Source organism: Pelodiscus sinensis, chromosome 6 (assembly GCF_049634645.1).
Source record: "Pelodiscus sinensis isolate JC-2024 chromosome 6, ASM4963464v1, whole genome shotgun sequence".
Lineage (NCBI taxonomy): Eukaryota > Metazoa > Chordata > Testudines > Trionychidae > Pelodiscus > Pelodiscus sinensis.
The window spans coordinates 106,622,688-106,645,877 of record NC_134716.1 but is presented as its reverse complement, the minus strand read 5'-3'; the positions used below and the strand labels follow the sequence as shown (position 1 = coordinate 106,645,877).

The 23,190-nt window shown below is 44.6% G+C and overlaps 1 protein-coding gene across 7 annotated transcripts in view; it reads left to right on the top strand.

Moving 5' to 3' along the window:
* SPEF2 (sperm flagellar 2) overlaps positions 1-23,190 on the top strand; it is a 204,229-nt gene that overhangs the window by 69,712 nt on the left and 111,327 nt on the right. For all 7 annotated transcript variants that reach the window (XM_014570185.3, XM_075932549.1, XM_075932547.1 and 4 more), the window contains 8 exons: positions 701-809; positions 1,482-1,639; positions 2,436-2,588; positions 3,080-3,166; positions 19,163-19,302; positions 19,798-19,925; positions 20,030-20,168; positions 23,007-23,144. In XM_014570185.3, coding sequence (XP_014425671.1) covers positions 701-809; positions 1,482-1,639; positions 2,436-2,588; positions 3,080-3,166; positions 19,163-19,302; positions 19,798-19,925; positions 20,030-20,168; positions 23,007-23,144 — 1,052 coding nt within the window. The remainder of the gene's footprint in view (positions 1-700; positions 810-1,481; positions 1,640-2,435; positions 2,589-3,079; positions 3,167-19,162; positions 19,303-19,797; positions 19,926-20,029; positions 20,169-23,006; positions 23,145-23,190) is intronic.

Genomic DNA, 23,190 nt, shown 5'->3' with positions numbered 1-23,190 from the left:
TGTTATTAAAGGTAATACTGCTATACTGAGGCTCTGTGCTTGCAAGAGGGGAAGAATTGCCTCTTTGAGGCACCCAGAGGTGTATGTAAGATTTCCCAGGTCACTGGGTGGGGGCACGAGCCGGTGTTGTATTACCTTGTTGGGAGGAGACTCCTAGATACTGAACCCGGCCTTTGCTGCTATTAACTTGGCCTGGCAGAAGGGTTACAGGTATATGAGCTGCTGCATCCCTACTGTATTACTAGCTCAAGCAACAGAATCCCAACCTATATCCTTTGACCAGCTAGCTCAAGTCAGCTGGCTCAAGTATAAAGCAACACTTAACTCTAGCTAAATATTTTTGTGTGTGAACAGAAAGTAGGTTAAAAAGTAAAACCTAAATTACAACTAGAACTAACAATGCAGTGAAGACAAGGCCTTAGAATTTTAGATTTGCAATATTCAGTAATTTAAAGGGATCATGCTACTATAGCATTTTGAAAATTTGATAGCAAATGTCATAATCATAGGAACCTGAGGAGAATGTATTTCTAATAAAATACTCTATTACCATCGCCTTTGTGTAGCATATAAGGAGCCAGTTTTAAAAATGAAAGAGTGAAGTAGCCAGTCAGTAGTTCATTTTAATAAACTTAACATGAACACAGAAGAAGTATATATAGTAACTTGTTTCAGTAGTCTCATATTTTCTGTTCAACAGATATATCAAGTTCATCTCAGATTCAGCTGGAAGACAGCAATCAAACTTCAGATGTTGAACTCAAAGAAAGAGAGAAGATTGATTTAGTTGGGGACCAAATACAACATAGGTTTGTTATATTTAGCAGAGTACTGAAGCATGTCATTAACTTTATGCACAGAGTATTCAGTATATACTTGACTTCTAATGACATCATTCATGTGCTTAAATTGTTAAAGAAATTTGCTGAAGTTGGAGCCCAGAAGTATCCTCATTATTGGTATAGTATAAATGGTTCCTAAAGATAATAATTCATATACTCTATTTTAAACTCTTTAAAAGACTTTTCAAATTCATATCAAAACAACTATTTACATATACATAAATGCATTATGTCTAAATTTGATTTAGGTACTAGATTTCCAAAATTGGACTTTTGTCCTTTTTTATATTTATATACAAAAGTAATGCTATACTTTCTCTTAAAATCATTTGCGCCAAATATTTAATTTTGTATCATGAGCAAATTTAAAGGGACAACTTGCATCCCTCAAATGTATCATTAGTTTGTATTAAATAACTATTAATTACTGATTTGTAATGATGATGTAACATAAGATTGATTTCCCTTGTGGCCTGATCTACACAGGGAGCTCTGCATCCAGAATATCTGCAGGATTGATATTCAATTTAGGCTAGACATTATGCTGTTAAATCTGTTTGTTGGGTTGGGAATAAGATTTTATTCTTTATTTCTTTTAATATTTGAATTTTAAAATTATACATTGATATGATTTCACAGAATTGCAGGCTTTCTAGACAACTGGCCAAAACTAGAGAAATGGTTTTCAGTGCAGCAAAATATTCTAGTGAAAGTCAATGGTGAGACAGAAAAGAACCTTCTATGTAAAAGGATTAAGGAAATCTTACTCGAAGAAATTGTTAAAAAGCAGAATAAAAGTAAGTTTTTGAATTCGTGTTTCATATGGAAACTTTAATGTTAAAATATGTGGTTAGGCCTTTATAATTCAGAAGGGAGCTGTGTAAAAAAAAAAAAACCAACCTTACTATCACTGAATAATCTAATTTTTTGCATGTTTGTAGAAAACTAACACATTTTTCATTCTTAGTGCAAATTTTTATATAGACAGAAACATTCTCTAATTATATGTTTTATTGACAAAGATCAGTATTAGTCTGTAGAGGCAAACAAATTTCCCCATTAGGTGACATTTTTTGTTATTTTGCACATGGAACCCTATATTCACCTGCAGAAATGGCAAAACTTTTTGAATCAGACTCCAAAAAATACAAAAGTGGAAATTTTGATACTTGTTCAGCTGGGGTGTGTGCACATGATGCATGTGTGCATATGTGTGTATTGATGTATATATGTGTTATGTACGCTTGGGCCAAATTCTTTTCCAAGAAACATTGGTATAAATTTACAATAATTTAATTGAAGTTGCTAGTGTTTTACACTAGTAAAACTGAGAGCAAAAATTGTCAAGATATGTTTAATGTAAAAGGGCATCTTTTCAGTTATTCTGTAAATAGCGTGTGCAAATCAAAATGGAGACATCTATTTTAAAGGCAGCTTTTTAAATGCTAATCATTTAAGTACATAACAATAAAAACATATGTTGTTTACACTGATATGATATAATAATGAATAATCTTCAATATTTTAAATTAATAATATGATTATAGTGCCTCTTTTATCAGATTATATATGTTTATTGAAATTATGTTGAAGGAAAAGAACTGGAAAAAAAAGAAGCTGAGAAAAAGCAAGAAGATCCCACTCCATTTCCACAAACTGAAACACTGACAGTACCATCAGACAAAAATAAGGAAACTGAATCTGCTTCTGAAGATAAGGAGCTTGCAAAATCCAAATCACCCAAAGGTTTGTCAGTCCTAGCAAACTTATTGACACAGCTCTTTCTTGGCTATTTGGAACAGATCCTGGGAAATAATAAATACTTTCATTGTATTTAAAAAATGATTAACTAAAGCTGTTTCCTATTAAGTAACTCTTTCAAACCTCTGAATAGCCTATCTTTTCCAATTACATGAGTCAGTTTCACATCTTATCACAGATACTTTGAGAAGAGGTAAAAAATATTCAAAAGGAGCTGTCCAGAAGGTATAATTTACTTCTTTGAGTTAACTCATTATTTTCAGCCTTTCCTTACTGTGTTTAACCTCAGAGATGGTATCTTCACCATCTTGGAAGTGTAATGTTTGTACAGGAAAGACCAGCTCTTCATTATTAACATATTAATATACCAATATTTATCAAATTCTAATATTTCAGAAATGTTGGTAATTCCACATCTTAAAAGTGTCTGCTGTGTGTCTGTGTCTGTGTTTTTTTTTTTTTTAATTTTTCCTTAGAGCCACTCAAAAAGTCAGAATCCTTTAAAGACAAAAAAGGAAAGAAAGAAGAAGCATCCAAGGGAAAAGATGCAGCAAATAAACCAGGTGAAGTACATTTTTTCATTGTTTTGGTCACTGATGTAAAGGATATATAATTATTATTTATCTTCCACTCCTCTTTAAAATAGTGTTGTTAACTGTTAATTAAGTTGTGAGGCACACTGTGAAAGGGACAATTTGATGTAGTATATTAACAAAGATAAACATGACAAATAATCAGATAAAGTATTTCCAAGGAACCACATGGTTATTTTGTAGTCTGCATTTACATGTATGTACTTTGGTGGCCTGGCCTCACTAAAGTAAATAGCAAAACTTCCATTGATTTAAGTGGACCAAGGATTTCACACTTGGATTCTGGAGGTGCTGTAGACTCTGTGGGGCAATAATCCTTGGGGTCAGTCAGCAACAAGCAATTCAGGATTGGTGTTACTGCATTCCATATGGAGTCCAATCCTGTTCAAATAGGCCTGAAGGATGAAGTGAGCAAAGCAGGTGTATGAATGTAGAGATGTTAAGTGAGAGAGCACTGAGATGAGCTTTAGGACATTCACAAGGATATGGCGTAGAGAAACATGGAAATATTTTCAAAATGTTTAGTACAGATATCCTTAGAGTACTTTTTTTGGCCATCAGCTTTTCTGCTTTCTGTCACATGAAGTCAGCACTTACAGAAATAACTGGTTCTTTGGGGAATGTTAGTTATGCTATGGATTTATCACATCTGTGAGGTAGTGAACCAAGATGTGTCTTCAGTAACATTTAAATAAAAATAAAGGACTATTGTATAACACTTTTAAAGAAGCTTATTGTATACGGACCATTCAATTCTTTACTAAGTACTGTATAACCAATTTTATTTTACCATATAGTAGTTCTTGTCTGACTGCTCCAGAGCAAAATTATTTGGCTGGATCCCAATCCCAAAATAGTGCAAAGGTGGAGTTCAGGCACCTGCACAATTGCTGATCTTGCCAAGCTTAAGATTCTTATGGATGGTTTTCAAAAACATTTTTTTTTACTCTTTTCTATAAGTCACTAGATTTTTTTTTTTCCCCCTCTCCTATCTTGAATGGTATTTTCTGATCCCCATTCACTAACTTTATCTTCCATTTACCTGCCTTGGCCTTTCTTGCCCCCAGTCCCTGTAACATTAATTTGCTACTTCTTCTGTGCTTCTTAGTTTCCCTACTTGCCCCATTCGTTGCCCATTTTTTTCTCTCATTCTTCAAAAATTTAAAAACACCCAGTCTTTAGAAAGTGATCCAATAGTGAAAGGAATTGTAAGTACACATTCTTTCTTTTTGCTTATATTAACAGCCTTTCAGAGTGTTGTGTATCCCCACTTGCAGTGCTATGGTCTATGCTTTACTTTGTACATGTAAAGTTAAGAGTAGAGTGTATATCAAATGAAGCACTCTGAGTAACCCTAACAACCAGGGTTGATTAGAACAGACTCTTCCCTTGAAGTCATGGAGGACCTCAAAGGATTATTGGTCCTAGGAATTATTTTATTCTAACTCCAGCTCTTCCAAACCCTACTAAATATTTACAGTGTCTCCATGGGTGCTCCACTTCAGGTGTCGGGTCGCCCCAGCGCCGCAGATCAGAGTTATGCACAGCAGTAGCCGGTTAGGTTGTGCACGTGCACTAGACACCTCATGCCTTTCGCACCTGTTGTTTTGTGCATGTGACCCTACACCTCCTCAGTTCCTTCATTGCCACCCTCAGCTGCAGATGAACTTCGAGCTGCTTCTCCTCAGAGACATACCTCAGAATTTTAACTGCATCAGTCAGTCTTTTCTCTTTAGTTTTAATATTTAATATTTTCAGCCCTTTTAACTTACTCACTACTACGATATCCTTTTTTGCATATTTAATTTAAAAAAAAGGGAGAGAGAGATAAGGGGCAAAAAGCAAGCCCAAAAGCTGTTATGGCCCTGCCGCCAGCAGCCTCTTAAAAAAAAAAAACACCCCAAAATACATAATATTAAATAGAAAAAAAAAATAATACAACAAACTCTGCCTGGCTCCCCGGTCTTCAAGAAATGTGACACATGCTGAGAGGCCATTCCACCCTCTGATGGTGACTCCTCATACATTTGCTTCTTCAGTGAGGGACATATTCCACAGAAACATCCTCATTGCGGCTCCACATGTTCTTCTTGGATAAGGCTCTTCAGCCTTCGGCTATCAGGGATCCACCACTCATTCTGAGCCACCCAGGGCAGAGAAACGGTGTACAAGGTCACCAGCGCCCAAGCTGGTGTCAAAGAGACTTTCCCCACTAAATCTCTACCGCTGTTGATATTGACGCAAAGTAACTGGAAGCAAAAAAAGATTTTGAGGAACAGCTAGCCAAACACTCAAAAAGAAATAACAAAATGTTTTTTAAGTACATTAGAAGCAGCTAAAAAACCTGTGGGTTCCCTAGATGATCGAGCTATAAAAGAAGCAATCAAGGACGATAAAGCCACTGCAGAGAAACTAAATGATTTCTTTGCTTCAGTCTTCACGGCTGAGGAGGTTGGGGAGATTCCCAAATTTGCACCGTCCTTTGTGGCTGATGAATCTGAGGAACTGTCCTGGATTGAAGTGTCATTAGAGGAGGTTTTGGAACAAATAGAAAAACTTAATGTTAACAAATCTCCGGGACTGGATGCCTTTCACCCAAGGGTTCTAAAAGAACTGAAATGAGAAATTGCTGAGCTATTATCTGTGGTTTGTAACCTATCCCTTAAATCGGCTTCCGTACCTAATGATCGGAAGGTAGCCAATGTGACACTAATATTTAAAAAGGGCTCTAAAGGCGATCCTGACAATTACAGACCGGTAAGTCTAATTTCAGTACCGGGCAAATTAGTCAACACAATAGTAAAGAATAAAATTGTGAAGCATGTAGAAGAACATAATTTGTTGGACAAAAGTCAACATGGTTTCTGTAAAGGGAAATCCTGTCCTACTACTCTATTAGGGTATGTCTACACTACAATGTTAATTCGAACTAAGCTAATTCGAACTAACGGATCCAGACTAAAAAACTAGTTCGAATTAGCGTTTTGCTAATTCGAACTAGCATGTCCACATTAAGTGGACCCTGAACCAGGCTTAAGGATGGCCGGAAGCAGTGCCAGCAGGGCATCAGAGGAGGACTTAGAGCGTGGAGATGCTGACTCAGGCTAGCCGAGGGCTGTGCTTAAAGGGTCCCAACCCCCACCCCGGACAGACAGTTCTCAGGGGTGCCCCGCTTGCAAAGCAGTCCTGGCTTGGATTGCCCGGAGTACCCACACTGGGCACATCACAGCACTCGGCCATCAGCCCGGCTGCACTTGCCGCAGGCTGCCATCTGGGGAGAGGAGGTAATTGGGGGGCTGCAAGAGAGCTTCCACCGCCAGAAGCCCGCAGAGCCACCCCAGTGCTCCCCATCGGGGGTGCGTACCCCATTCTTCCCTCACCTCCTTCCACTTACCCTTCCCTAGCCCCTCTTCTTGATGTACAAAATAAAGGACAATTGTGTTCAAAAATGGAATCTGTCTTTATTGAACAAAACTGGGGGAGACTGGGAAAAGGAGGTGGGAGAGGAGAAGAGAGAGGGTGGGAGAGGGGAGGGCAACTAAAATGATCAGGGGTTAGGAACAGGTCCCATATGAAGAGAGGCTAAAGAGACTGGGACTTTTCAGCTTAGAAAAGAGGAGACGGAGGGGGGACAGGATAGAGGTCTCTAAAAGCAGGAGTTGGGTGGAGAGGGTGCATACAGAAAAGTTCTTCATTAGTTCCCATAAAGAAGGACTAGAGGACACCAAAGGAAAGGAATGGGTAGCAGGCTTCAAACTAGTAACAGAAAGTTGTTCTTCACAAAGCAAAGAGTCAACCTGTGGAACTCCTTGCTGCAGGAGGCTGTGAAGGCTACATCTAGAACAGAGTTTAAAGGGAAGTGAGATCAAGTCATGGAGGTTGGGTCCATGGAGTGGTATTAGCCAGGGGGTAGGAGTGGTGTCCCTGCCCAAGGTTTGTGGAAGGCTGGAGAGGGATGGCACGAGACAAATGGCTTGGTCACTTTCTTCAGTCCATCCCCTCCAGAGTCCCTAGGGTTGGCCGCTGTCGGCAGACAGGCTACTGGGCTAGATTGACCTTTGGTCTGACCCAGGATGTCCATTGTAAGCTCAGGCCTCAGGGTCAGGGGTCTCAGTGGACCAGCTTGATTTTCATGCACACCTGCTCCTGGGTGGCCAGGCTGGCAGCTCTCCTGCCCTAGCCGGCCACTTTCCTGTGCCTAGTGCGGAGGTCATGGACGAGGTCCACGATGTCCGCACTAGCCCAGGCGGGTGCCTGCCTCTTGCGGTCCCAGGCAAGCTCCCGGGAGCTGCCAGCCTGGTCCCGGGAAGAGGGGGAGGGCTGGGGGGCATCTGGTTGGTGGCTTGATCAGTGCCAGGTGCAGGGTCTGCTGGCTGGGTGCTGGCAGGCTTGCACCTGGCATGGGCACTGTAGCCAGCCCATGCCCTTTTAAGGGGTCCGGGGCCGGGAGGGGGGCAGACGAGTTTCCCTGGTGTTGGCCAGAGTGGCCACCAGGGAAACCTGGGAAGGGCTAGCCTCCCACTGGTTCAAATTAAGGGGCTACACACCCCTTAATTCGAACTAGCTAGTGCGAACTAGTCTTAATCCTTGTAAAATGAGGTTTTCCTAGTTCGAACTAAGTGCTCCGCTAGTTCGAATTAAATTCGAACTAGTGGAGCGCTAGTGGAGCGCCTATGAAAGTTAGTTCGAACTAACGGACGTTAGTTCGAACTAACTTTGTAGTGTAGACATACCCTTCGAGTTCTTTGAAAGGGTTAACAAACATGCAGACAAGGGGGATCCAGTAGATATAGGATACTTAGATTTTCAGAAAGCCTTTGACAAGGTCCCTCACCAAAGGCTCTTGTGTAAATTACATGGCCATGGGATAAAAGGGAAGGTCCTTTCTTGGATTGAGAACTGGTTAAAAGACAGGAAACAAAGGGTAGGAATAAATGGTAAATTTTCAGAATGGAGAGGGGTAACTAGTGGTGTCCCCCAAAGGTCAGTCCTGGGACCAATCCTTTTCAACTTATTCATAAATGATCTGGAGAAAGGAGTAAGCAGTGAGGTGGTAAAGTTTCCGGATGATACCAAACTGTTTAGGATAGTCAAGACAGAAGCAGACTGTGAGGGACTCCAGAAGATCTCACCAAACTGAGTGATTGGGCAACAAAATGGCAAATGAAATTTAATGTGGATAAGTGTAAAGTAATGCACATCGGGAAAAATAACCCCAACTATACGTACACTATGATGGGGGCTAATTTGGCTACGACAAATCAGCAAAGAGATCTTGGAATTATTATGGACAGTTCTCTGAAAACTTACACCCGGTGTGCAGCGGTGCTCAAAAAGGCAAATAGGATTCTAGGAATTATTAAGAAAGAGACAGAAAATAAGACCCAGAATATCTTACTGCCCCTGTATAAAACTATGGTACGCCTACATCTTGAATACTGTCTACAGATGTGGTCTCCTCACTTCAAAAAAGATATTTTAGCCTTGGAAAGAGTTCAGAAAAGGGCAACTAAAATGATTAGGGGTTTGGAACAGGTCCCATATGAGAGGAGGTTAAAGCGACTGGGACTTTTCAGTTTAGAAAAGAGGAGACTGAGAGGGGATATGATAGAAGTATATAAAATCATGAGTAGTGTGAAAAGGGCCGATAAAGAAAAGTTATTTATTAGTTCCCTAAATAGAAGAACTAGAGGACACCAAATGAAATTAATGGGCAGCAGGTTTAAAACTAATAAAAGAAAGTTCTTCTTCACACAACGTGTAGTCAACCTGTGGAGCTCCTTGCCAGAGGAGGCTGTGACGGCTAGGACTATGATAGAGTTTAAAGAGAAGCTAGATAATTTCATGGAGGTTAGGTCCATAAAAGGCTATTAGCTAGGGGATAAAATGGTGTCCTTGGCCTCTGTTTGTCAGAGGCTGGAGAGGGATGGCAGGAGACAAATTGCTTGATTCTTCTTCGAGTGGCCCCGTGGGTGCTCCACTCTAGGTGTCAGGTCCCGTCCCGACGCCGCGGCTCGGAGACTTTTCATAGCCGTGCTACGCCGGCTCGCACATGCGTGGTTCACCAGGATAGCGTTCGCGCCTTTGATCAGCCGCGCGCGAGCCGGCAACCGTCAGTTCTTCTCAACCTCCTCAGGTTGCGGTCGGAGCTCCCTGATCTCTTCTTTAGTCATGGTTTTAGATAGTTGTCTACCTGTAAATAGTTAGAGATTTAGTGTTAGCTGTGTTCCTGTTACTTTGTTAGGTGTTCTCTTGTTTAAAAAAAAATTCTTTAAAACCGTTTTTCACTCAGAAGCGCTGCTGCGAAGCGCTAAACTGTGAAATTGACTACCCGCAGCAGGGTTACACAGGAATCAGTTTTTTCTGTAACTCTGCTGAAAATGCCAGGATCAACTGATTTTAAGAAATGTTCAGTGTGCCGTGAAGCCACGCCAAGGCTGACGGCCATGACACTTGTATTAGGTGACTGGGGGAGACTCACGTCCCTGACAAGTGCACCCATTGCCACAAATTAACTTCAAGAGCCCGGAGGGAGCGGGAGATGAAGATAAGAATGTTTATGTTTGGCAAGGCGTTGCAGCCTGACCCTACCCCTCCAGCAGCCACAAAAATCTCCCAGCACAAGAGGAGAGCGGCTTGTCGGGGACCGGCGGGCTCCAAAACGTCAAAGCCGTCCCCGATGCGCTCCCTCCCTGCGGCAGTTTCAACCCCGGCAGTGGCTTCTAAAGTGACCCCCGGGGGGTCCAAACAACTCGCTGGGGCTGGCATAAGGGAGCCCCCACCATTCAGAGGCAGAGCGGCTTCAGCGCCGATACTGGGAGCGGCGCCGCAGCTGACCAGCAAGCCTGCACTGGCTTCAGCTTCACGTGCCTTGAAACTGACAAATGCGCCGGCGCCGCAATTGATCAGCCTCCCGGCACCGGCTTCAACGGCACCCAGCGGATCGGCGCCTGTTTCGCCTGCCCCGGCGGTGATGTCAGCACCGTCTTCTCCAGCACCGAGACCTGAGGCGGGACACGCTAATGCCTCAGACTCGGCACCATTGTTAACTCTGGCACCGGGTACCCTGCCGGCACCGACATTAAATCAGCAGCAGCTGACCTCTCCGGCACCGTCTCACCTTCACTCGGTGCCTGGTTCCCCTATGCTTCGGGGTAGGGATGAGACTTCAACATATAGGAAGTCATTGTCAAAGACCCATCATACGGACAGGTCTCTTTACCCGTCTGCTTCACCAAGAGGGCGAAGTCGCTATCACGGCTATTTTTCCCCCTCTCGGATTATGTACAGCCGGCACGGTTGTAGGGACGCGGTGTATTTAGATGCATATCGGTCCCATTCACGATCCCGGTCGCCCTCCCGTCTCTCGAGACACGGATCGGTGAGGCGCTCTCCATGCCGCGTCTATTATATCCAGCATGATAGCGCACGTTCTTCTCGATACCCCTCTCCGTCACGCTCTGAACGTTACTGTGACCGCTATCATAGATCGTATGACTATCGCCCCCAGCGTCACCATTCACCACCATCACATAGGGGATCTTCTCACATCTGCCAATCCCCATTAGCGGAATACTTACCTCATAAATCACAACCATTACGCTCACCTTCTCCAATTAAGAGTTCAACAATCCAATTAGAGCAATCCGAACCAGAGGAGGGTCAGTTATCGGAAACAGAGGACCCTAAGACGGAAACTTCCCCAGCGGACTGCCTATCGTCTTCCCCGAATGAAGTGATTTGCCCAGTTGAAATCTCCCCACCGGATGATCTGAAACATTTTCAGGATCTCTTCAAACGAGTGGCAGACACACAGGACATACAGCTAGCAGATGTGCCTGTTAAGAAACATCACCTTTTGAAGAATCTCCGCCCACTACAACGTGCGAAAGTCGCGCTGCCAATCGATGAGGCGATTATGGAAGTGGCGGACAAGATATGGCAAACTCCAACATCGGTTGCACCTACAAGTAAAAAAGCTGATAGAAAATATTTTGTTCCAGCAAAGGGGTTGGACTTTTTATTCAATCACCCCCAACCCAATTCACTGGTAGTAGGCGCAACACAACGTAGGGGTAAGGTGACACAGTACAGAAATACCCTTTCGGACAAGGACAATAAAAAATTAGATATTTTTGGGAGGAAAGTCTATTCCCCAGCTACACTTTTACTTCGCATTGCAAATTACTCAGCCCATCTGTCGAACCATAATTTCGATAATTACTCCAAACTAGCAGATTTGTTGCACCATCTCCCAGACACCAAGAAACCACTCCTGAAAGCAATAGTACAGGAGGGGTACGTGTCATGTAGCGCTGCGCTTCAGATTGCTATGGATGTGGCTGACACAGCAGCTCGGGCAGCTGCTACTGGTATCGCCATGAGGAGATCATCTTGGCTTTCGTCAGCTGGGGCGCCGAAGGAGTTGCAAAGCAAGGTTGAGGATCTGCCCTTTGACAAACTTAAACTTTTTGCGGCAAACACCGATGAGGTCCTCCACTCGGGAAAATACTCACTCACCACTTTACGTACACTGGGGATGTACACACATTCCTTCAAGCGTAGGCATTATTTCCCTTACCAACGGAGATATGACTTCAATTTTCCTAGACAGCAATCACGTCCCTTCGACAACCAGCGTCCTAGACAGCGCCCCCAATGCAAGCGACCACAGCAGAACCGTTCGGGTAATCAGCAGTCAACTAAGCAACAGATTTGACTTGCTTGTCGAGGATGCAAACCAATCGTCCATAGTCCATACGGAAACCCATCATCTTTTTCACCATCGTTTACGCTCTTTTTACCACCACTGGTCTACGATCACCACAGACAGATGGGTGCTAGAGGTAGTTCAATCCGGCCTCTCCATCCCTTTTCTCTCTATTCCCCCTACCACTCCCCCCTCCCTGTCCCTCTTCAGGGACCCCTCTCAAGAGAAACTGTTGGAGCAAGAAGTTCAACGTTGGCTCACCATCGGGGTGATAGAGAGAGTTCCCAAGCAGTTTTGGGGGAAAGGTTTTTACTCCCGATATTTCCTCACACCAAAGAAGTCAGGAGGATGGAGACCCATCCTGGACCTTCGAAGACTGAACCGGCACCTTCGGAAGCAATGTTTCAAGATGATAACTTTATCAACCATTCTTCCGTCATTGAACAAAAAGGATTGGTTTGCAGTCCTCTGCTTGAAGGACGCTTATTTCCAAGTAGAAATTCACGTGGCACACAGACGTTTCCTTCGTTTCCAACTGGGGAGCGAACATTAGCAGTACAGGGTTCTTCCGTTCGGCCTGGCATGTTCTCCCAGGGTTTTCACCAAGATGTTAGCAGTGGTCGTGGCCCACCTACGCAGACTAGGGGTAACAATATTCCCCTACTTAGACGATTACCTTCTTAGGGGTACGACCTGCATGGAAACATGTCATATGGTTCGGACAGTATCTGACGAGTTTGCTACCCTGGGCCTTCTCATAAACTTGAAGAAGTCAACACTAGTTCCATCCCAAAATCTCATGTTCATAGGTGCGCGCCTCGATTCAACTATGGCGCGCGCGTATTTACCGATGGAACGTTTTATAATAATCAAGGAATTGGTACACACGGTGGTCCATGCTCCAACAATCCCCACACGTGTCTGTCTACACTGTTGGGGCATATGGCTGCTGCCACCATCGTAGTGTGCAACGCAAGGTTACGTTTTCGTTGCCTCCAGCACTGGTTAGCCACGGTTTATATCCCGTCAAAGCACGGTGTCCACAGGCCGCTAGTGGTGCCGTAGTATGTCCGGGAACCCCTACAGTGGTGGATTAACCCAACCAATCTCCTTATAGGCGTTCCATTTCATCGCCCTCAACCTACTACACAAATAACGACAGATGCCTCCCTAATAGGCTGGGGAGATCACATGGGCAATCTCATGGTCCAGGGACGCTGGTCGGCAAGGGAAATGCTATTGCACATCAATGTGCTCGAGTTGAGAGCGGTGCAGCATGCGTGCAAGCATTTTCAGTCACGCATTCAAAATACAGCGATCAGGATTTTAACAGACAACATGGCGACTATGTTTTATATAAACAAGCAAGGAGCTGTCCGATCCCGTTCTCTTTGCGCAGAGAGCATCTGTTTATGCAATTGGTGTATTACCAACAACACTGTTCTAACAGCTTCCTACCTGCCGGGCACTGACAATTTAGTAGCGGACTCTCTCAGCAGACGTTTTCCACACGACCACGAGTGGGAGATTCGCACGGACGTACTGAATCGTATCTTCGCTCGATGGGGATTTCCAACGATAGATCTGTTTGCAACAGAACTCAATTTGAAATATCCCAATTATTGTTCGAGAGCCGGGATAGGACGCCATTCGCTGGGAGACGCCTTCCTTCTCCATTGGGGGACGTCATTACTGTATGCTTTCCCACCGGTAGTATTAATTCCCAGAGTTCTCGAAAAGATCAATGTAGACAAAGCTCGAGTAATCCTTCTGGCACCAGCATGGGCTCGTCAGCCTTGGTTTTCAGTGCTCCACCAGATGTCAGTGAAAGCACCATATCCTCTACCTTCTCTTCCGAATCTGTTGACCCAGGACAACGGATCCCTCAGTCATCCGCGACCAGAGGTCCTACATCTCACTGCATGGATGCTAGCTGGTTTACCGACTCCAAGCAATCCTGCTCTCGGCGAGTCAAACAAGTGTTGATGCATAGTTGGAAACAATCTACTCGAATCGCTTACACAGCTAAGTAGGCAAAGTTCCAAGCATGGTGTGCGGACAATAACGTGGTCTCGCATTTTGCACCCTTACCTTGTGTATTGGACTATCTCTTGCAACTACACGACAATGGTTTGGCAATTGCATCGCTACGGGTGCATTTGGCAGTAATTAATGCATTCCATCATAGGGATGATGATATTTCCTTGTTTGCTCACCCCACTATGAAAAGATTTCTGAAGGGGCTCTCGTATCTCCACCTCCCACGGAGGCACTCCCCTCCCTCATGGAATTTGGATCTGGTCCTACAAACTTTGACTCATCCCCCTTTCAAGCTCTTAGCAACAGTAACACTACACTTACTTACGCTCAAGGTGGTTTTTCTCCTAGCCCTCACTTCAGCTCGCAGAGTGAGTGAGATAGCAGCTTTTATGGCTTCACCGCCCTATACAGTCTTTTCGAAATAATCAGTAACGTTGAGGACCCATCCAGCGTTTATTCTGAAGGTGTCTTCTGAATTCCACATAAACTAACCGGTGGTCTTACCATGCTTCTTCCCAAAACCCCGTACCTCAACGCAAGCAGCACACTTACATACTTTGGACGTGAGAAGGGCGTTGGCTTTTTACATCGACAGAACACGGGGTTTTAGGAAAACAGACCGTTTGTTGGTGTCAGTAGCGAGTCACTCAAAAGGACAGCCTTTAACTTCTCAGTGTATTTCTAAGCTCATAGTTTTATGTATATCCATGTGTCATTCGCTGCGAGGGAAGCCTCTCCCCTCTCGCCCTAAAGCTCATTCAACTAGGGCAGTTGCTGCTACTACGGCCTTTCTCAGTGGAGTGTCCTTTCGTGACATTTGCAGAGCGGCAACATGGTCTTCCTATGCGACTTTTATGAAACACTTGCTATAGTCGAACAGTTTACTTCAGATTTTTCTGTGGCTACAGCAGTACTGAATCGTGCTGATAGTCTTGATTCCGGAGCGCTTTAATTCTGCTCTGTGTACTGCTCCAGAGTCACCTAGAGTGGAGCACCCACGGGGCCACTCGAAGAATAAAGAGAAGTTACACACCCTGTGAAGTAACGATTGTTCTTCGAGATGTGCCCCGTGGGTGCTCCACGACCCGTCCTTCCTCCCCGCTCCAGAAATTTTTCTTCTTAATGTCTCTTTCAGATGAGTGGATGAGAGGAACTGACGGTTGCCGGCTCGCGCGCGGCTGATTAAAGGCGCGAACGCTATCTTGGTGAACCACGCATGCGCGAGCCGGTGGAGCACGGCTATGAAAAGTCTCCAAGCCGCGGCGCCGGGACGGGACCCGACACCTAGAGTGGAGCACCCACGGGGCACATCTCGAAGAACAATCGTTACTTCACAGGGTAACTTCTCTTCATTGTCTTCGGTCCACCCTCTCTGGGGAACCTGGTGCTGGCCACTGTCGGCAGACAGGATACTGGGTTAGATGGACCTTTGGTCTGACCCAGTACGGGCGTTCTTATGTTCTTATGACCCGCATCAGCTCTGGAGATAAACCAGGCACCTCTGTAACCGGACATAACCAGCAAGCCAAAACCATGAAACCAAGGGACCTGATAACAGTGGCACCGGTACTAGCACCTACGCCAGCACTGGCACCCTTGGAACCCAGCCAACAGAAGGATACCAACAAGCCCTCATCAATGGCACCAGTGGCACCAACTACTCAACTGGTGCCGACGAAGGCTCGGGCAAAGTCAAGCTATGCCCATCCCTCCCCAACCGCAGAACCAACTTTTTTTCCTGGCACGGCTATCACCATCACCAGTTTCTTGTTCACCAGCATCCAGGCAAAGTCCGCTGTACTTTCGTAATATTCGTTGTCTTTACGTCCCCAACTAAAACTGCAAGGTGGCTTTCTCCATCTCCTCCCCCAGCCTCTAGGGGCTCAATTCATTCTACATGATCGGAATGACGGCACCAGTGAAGTATCTGTCATGAACGTGTCAGTGTCTTATCCTCTAGGCATTCTTCTCTGACCAGGTTGTACCATGATAGGTACATATACTCTTTTCCTATCTCTATCTGCCACCTTGGAGGACGGAATGGAGGTACCCTCCATGTTGTTACCATCGTTGGTCCACGTGTTGCAGGTGTTCAGTTTCTTACCACTACTCAAGTACCCCTCTATGCCACCCTCCAGGCAACCTTCTCCCTCACAGTTATCATAAACTTCACCAGTACCACCTCAGTCAAAAGAGAGAGATTGTAGGGAGGAGTGCCAGAAATGAGAGAGGTAGCGGCAGTATGAGCTGGCCGTGGTGGAGTGGAGAAGGCCAGGGGCCCCAGTTGCGGTGAGTGGGGAGGGTTAGGGTTAGGGGGCCCAGGACGGCCAGACGCTTTGAGAAGCCCGTGTTGGCCTAATGTAAAGACGTGGGAGACATGGATGGGTTCCTTAGCTCCTTTGAACGGGTCTGTGAACTACACCAGATCCCCCCCCAGTGGACTGGCTCCAGCAGCTCACTCCCTTGCTGGATCAGAAGGGGTGCTCAACTAGCTGGAGAATCTGCTGCCAGGTGACTACGAATGGATCAAATAGGCCCTGCTGCACAAGTTCAGGTTGACCCCTGAGACATACAGGAAGAAATTCCGGGAGGTGCAGAAGGAGCCAAGGGAGACCTATGTGGATATGGTCTCCCACCTGGCGCAATTCGGGGTCGGGGCCCAGACTGCAGAGGACCTGGTTAAGCTGATGATCCTGGAACAGTTCTATGAAGCATGCCCGCCCATCCTGAGGTGTGGCTCAAGGACCAGAGGCCAGAGGACCCCCAGAACACCGGGAGGCTGGTGGATGAGTTCACGGACAGCTGGTCCGAGTGTTAACAGGAGTCCCGGAGAGAAAGGGAATCGTGCAGAGACTGATTCTTGGCTGAGCAATGGAGAAAATCCCCTAAGGGGCGAGCCCAAGAGACAGGGGCCAGCCATCTGTGCCCCAGAGAGATAGCAAGAGTCCGGATGGAGCCAACCTGAAGGGGCCCGCAGGAACTAACCTGCCATAGCTGTGGGCAAAGAGGCCACAAGAGGGCTCAGTGCACCAGGCACCAGGACAGGTCCCACAACCCGAGACTTTCCAGGGTCAACTGGCTGGGGCTGGAGGAAGGGCAGGGTGCCCCAGAGACAGGGACTGGCAGGCAAACCTCAGCTCAAAGTGGGGGGAAGGCCTTTCAGGCCAACTACCCTGGGAGATCTGACCTTCTGGAGGTGGATTTCTCCATGTACCAGGTGGAGGCAGGCAGCCCCTGCAGAGCAAGTGCCTCAGGCCCCTGGAGGTGGATGGCAGGGTGGTGACGGGTTTCTGGGACACGGGGAGGGGGGGTGGCAGAGGTGACGCTGGCCTGGCCCAATATAGTGGCCTCAGACCGTATGGTGCCCAACACTCAGCTGACCCTGAGGGGCATAGATGGGACCCTGTTTAAGATGCCTGTAGCCCGGGTGCATCTGAAATGGGGGGGGCTAAGGCGGGCCCCAAGGAAGTGGGAGTGCACCAGCACTTGCCCATGGAGGTGCTGATGTGGGGTGATGTAGAGGAGTGGCCAGATGGATCCAGCAGGGCTCGTCACCACCCGTAGCCAGAGCCAGTGAGGGGCTGGTGACCCTGACCCAGTGGAGGGCTCCCTGCAGAGGGCGCAGGGCCCCATCCCAGCAGATATGGCGCCCAGTAGGGCTGGGACTCCAGACCCAGGCAGTGGTGGGAACAGGTCCCTGCCCCTGCCCCTGCCCCTGCCCCAGCTGCTGAATTCCAGGATGAAGTGCAAGCAGATCCCTCCTTGAGGACTCTGAGGGAGTTTGCCAGGAGAGGGAATTCCTGTACTGGGAATGGCTTCCCCCAGGGAAGGTGGGGGCATGGGTGCTGGTAGTTCCCCAAAAGTATCGCCGCAAGCTGCTGTACCTGGCCCATGACATCCAATTCTCGGGATACCAGGGGATCCAGCGCACCCGGCTGAGACTGCTCCAAAACTTCTACTGGCCAGGGATATTTACAGCCATGCAGCAGTACTCTTGCCAGAGGGTGGGGAAAGCCCAAGATAGGAGGAAAGCTGCTTTGAGGCCCCTACTCCTTATAGAGGAGCCTTTCCAGAAGGTGATGATGTATATAGTGGGACCCATCCTCAGGGCAACCCCCCACTGGGCCCTCCTTACAGACAGAGGCCAGTAGGAGTCATCCACAGCCCACATCCCAAGCATAGCGACCAGCGAGTGGACCATACCCACACTACATTACAGAGGTGTCTCACTTGGGGACATCTGCCAAACTGCCACATAGTCTTCGGACCATACTTTTATAAAACACTATGCAATTTGTATAAACCTTGCTAATGATTCATCAGTAGCCACAGCAGTATTGTCCACTGTCGAAACCAGGTGACTCCGAATTATAACCATCCGGCTTATAACTCACAATGCTACAAAGACACCTACAGCGGAGTACCAACAGCGACGTCACTCAAAAAAGAAAAGGAAGTTACTCAGTGCGGTAACAAAGGTTCTTCAAGATGTGTGTCCCTGTGAGTGCTCCACGACCCACCTTCTTCCCCTCTTTCATCAGAGATATTTCTATTTTTTCTCTGTCTAGATCAGGGTTTCCCAACGTATGGGTCAGGACCCAAATATGGGTTGCCATTACATTTCAATTGAATTTTTTTGAATTGCCCTAGGTCACCAAGTCTTCCTGAATTGTCAGAATGGAAAAGGTTGGGAACCGCTGATCTAGAAATTCAGGCATACATGCAAATGGCATGAGGCACCTAGTATGCATGTGTAGCCCAACCGGCTACTGCTGTGCAAAACTCTGATCTGTGGCACTGGAGCTACCCAATAACATCTATAGTGGAGCACCCACGGGGACACAAAGAATCGTCATTACAGCACCAGATGAGTAACCTCCTTTTCAAGCTCATTGAGCAGTAGTTACCTTGAGATCATGGTACCTATACTGCTAGTCATAATGATAATACAATTTACTTTTTGTTTACATGCCAGGTAGCTTGTTTCATTATCTTTTTATTTCTTCCACAACAGAGGCTTTTGGAAGCCTAATTTTTTGGCAAGTAGGATAAAATAAAAGCTAAACTGAAAAATATCATTATATAAATGCCAAACTACTGACTTCAGCCTAAGTGTTTGAACACCTGTAAAATTTATCTGAGGGAAGCTAAACAACACAGGTCTTTAGGTCCACGTGTTTATTCTTGAGGTTACTAATTGTGCATTCATATTTAAGGCTCTGTTCGAGGAAAATCTCCAGGGAAAATGTCTTCACAAGTTACACCTGAAGATCTACCTCCTCTCATCTCTCTGGGACCATCACCAATTAAGCCAGGATCAGATGAATGGATTTATGTAGATGAGCCACTTCCAAAGGTGCAACAAGAATAGGAATCTTTTAAATTACCATACTTTTCTCAATGTTTACACTGATTTCTACATGATCTTTTTGTCCATTACAAATGAATTCATTTTAAAGATATTTCTAATACATAATGAATGCAGGAGAGATTGTAGAATAAATTATAAATATAAATACCTAAAGATATGGATAGCAGTTAGCATTTAAAAAAAATGCTGCAACTATGTACAAAAGTACTGAAAATATTTGATAATGACATATGTTAGAAGTTTGTGCATAAATCCTCATAGTTACAATGAACAATAGCTTGTTTGAAAACATGGTAACACTTTATGAAAGATGTTTCCTGAGTGGCAGTGTTTTTGTAATACATTTATTTTATTTTAGTTATAATGTATCGCTAATCTGATATCCAAAAATAATCTCTTTCCTATACTTGCTGATGGTATATTTGGACAGGCTGTAGGAAGTATATGAAATAAGTATTTGTGTGTTTTAATAATTAACAGGAAATACCTGAATTTTTAATACCTTACTGGGAAATGATAGAAAATGCATATGAAAATACCATCAAAACTATACTTAGATATCTGAGACAAGAACGGTATTTTGTAATTCACTACTTAGCAGATACTAGGTGAGTAACAGGAGTTTATTGCATTAGCAGTCACATTTTATATTATTTATCTAGAACACCATCTATCTTATAGCACTAAAATGATTTTGACACATTTTTCACAGAAACCATTTTAAGGATTACCTAAGGCGTCCAGACCATAAGCAGGAATTTGTATCTCAGTGGCAATCTGATTATAACTCCATTGCTGATGATCTGTGGGAAGATGAGGAAACAAAAGCAGAATTACACCAAAGGGTTACTGTAAGTAAATGGCAACTGTATTGGTTTATTTAGTTCTGAAGCATTGTACGTCTATAGGCATTTGAATTCACAAAGGATTAATGTAATATGAATACTGATGTCCTTAATACTAGCTCTGCAACACTGGTATTAATAAATAGTACTTTTCTATTATTCCTTTGCTTTTTTATTCATTTCTTTCTCATGTATCTCTCATCATGTATTTATTTAGAAAGTACTATTCTTATAACTTTCTTTCCTTTTCCCCAATCCTCAGCATTTATTCATTTAACAATTTGCTGTATTAAATAGACGTTTCTGGAATGCAGGCATTTCTCTATTCTTGTCCTCTAAAAAACAATAAAAATAGTGATTTGTTTCACTTAACGAGCAGTCATTTCATACCAGGGTCCTAGCCTGATCTCCTCCTTATACCAGAGGTTGGAGAGATAAGATTAGAGAAGTCTCAAGCTACGTGAGAAACAGAGGCATACCCCTGCATCTTTGCTTTTTACTGCCTACAACCAGTGCCCAGGCAGCCTATTGGGTTAGAGTTCTTAACTGGATTTTTCTTATCTGCTGCACTGGAACCTGCCAAAACTGCAACAGGGAAAAGATGGAAGGTGAAAAACCCACACAACAGTTTGCCAATTTTGCCATATCGGAAAAGTCCCTTCTTGACCGCACATGTGGCATCATCAGAAATCCAGTAACTAGATTATAAGTAGGAAGAGTGGGACTGAAACTGGGAGCCCACAATGACTACTCCATGTAGGCAACTATCATATCAAGCCTTCTCACACTCCTCCACCACCAAATAGACCAGTCATCAACTGTAGCCAGCTTTAGCACCACCCCTGCTGCCCAATGGCAGTGGTAGTGTGTTGTAAAGAGCCTAGGCCTCTGATTATGTCCCCTCTTCAACATGAGAAAGGAAAGAGAGGGAAGTGAAAGCAACCTCCACATGCTGAAAGAAAAAGTGTAGGGGAAGGAGAAAGAAAATAAAAGGGCCACATGGAACACTTCCACAGCCTTTTCCAGATGAGCTCTCAATTTTTGTCCCCATCCTCCAGCTTCAGACAATGTCTCCACCACTCCCAGACCCTTCAAAATTGTGGCACAGCTAGTGAGGTGAACATTTGAAAAATGGAGAATTGACTACATGACTGACAAAAGAAAAGAATGATCTCTAATATTAAAAAGTCATAATACCTTTTTTCCAGAACAAAGGCATAAACCCATTTAAAATAATTTTAAGAGGCTGAAAAGAAATGCAAGTGTTTAGAATATCTCACATCTATATCTCAGTGGGAAAACCTAAGGTCACATGGAGAGAATAAACTTTATATACAGAATTTCAGGAGATGGAAAGAATTGTGGTAGTTGCTACCAACTACTAATTAACTGGAACTTAGCCACATATATTTCCCTTTTCTTTGTTCTCTCTCTCCCTTCCCTCCCCCCCGCCCCTCCACTTACATTGACAGATTACAACTAAAAAACTGGTAGGAGAAACAGCCAGACAACAGTTTGAAAGGTGAAAAGTTTACTCTAAGTCAGAGTAAAGATTCTGCTTTGTCCAGCTTTCTCTCTCAGGGCTTTCTCAACACACCCTATCATGGGTTCTGTAACATTTTGTAGCCAGTTATGTCTAGTCTTCAACCTCTGGACCTAGGTCTTTACCAGGTCTAAAGTTCAGCTTGCTCAGAGCTGTCCGAGGTGTTCCTGTCTTCCCAGTCAGAGCCTAGATCTGGCTGGGTCAAGCTCCAGCAAGGAACTGGCAGGTCCTGTCCCAGCAACTTTTTTTGTGTCAGCCTGCTGGGCCCTGATTGGCCACAGCAGAGGCAGCCACTCTTTGCTGCTTGGAGGACCTCTCTTCTGCTCTTCTTCTTGGGGCAGGGTGCAGCAAGGCCTCCAGCTTCCAGCAAGGGGTGTCAAGCCTAGTCCATTCTGTCACACCATGGTAAAATCATTTTAAGATATCTTTTCAAAGCAGTTGGCACTCTAGTGTATCTTACTTGTGTCGAATCTGATACAGAGATGAGTTTATTACACTGCAAATAATTTTCCAGCTGTTTTGTTGAAAAGATTGGTTAGATCTGGCCGAAGGTGCTTGGTATCATGTTGGGAACAAGACAGTATGAATGCAGTATCATTTTTCTGCAGTGTGTTGCTATGAAATTCTAATAACCTATGGGTATTGTGGGCATAGGATCTGAAGCAAGCACTGAGTTTTTTTTTCTCTTTTCATTATTTTCTTTTGTCGAAAATATGGTCGTTTGTACCAATACCTCTTTTCTCAATTTTTTTCTTTTTCCTTTTGTCGACAAAAAATCACCACTGAAGTAAGGATTGAGTACCTTTTAAGAGCAAAGCATGCTGGGCACCTTCTCTCATGTTTAAAGGCCAGTCCAGATGCATCTCAGCTTCAAAGACTTATTTGACACAAGTGGCTTTTAGCTTAGCAACAGTGATATTCTGGTTCCCAGATCTATGAAGGTTACAGCTTCCACTACCACCAATTCTGACTCCTGTATTGGGGGAAAAAACAGCTGGTGCCAATTGTGCATTCCGTGGTACCAGTAGTATCAGTTGTGTCATTTTACTTTACAGTCAACCCATGTCCCTGGTGGTTTCACCAAAGCTAGATTTTGTAAACTTCAAGGCCTAGTGTATTACTTTTTGGCCAGTTTTTTATTGATCTATATTATACTGAGGGGGAAAAAGGCATTTACTTAACAACGAGATTTCAATAAGGTGCTTTTGCCATTACACCAATATAATTTCTTAAATGTATGCAAGATAGCCCAAGGTTTTACATATCAGTCATTTGAAACAGTATTTGTATGTCTGTTTTAGGACCTGAGGGACCGTCTTTGGGATATTTGTGAAAACAGGAGGGAAGAAGCAGAGCAAGAACGTAGTGATATCATGAATGATGGTTGGTTACCGGATCATATGGGTATCCTGATGAACCACTTCTTTTCACTTATGCAGGTATGGTGAATAACTGAATGGGCTTAGTCCTGATCTTGCAATATCC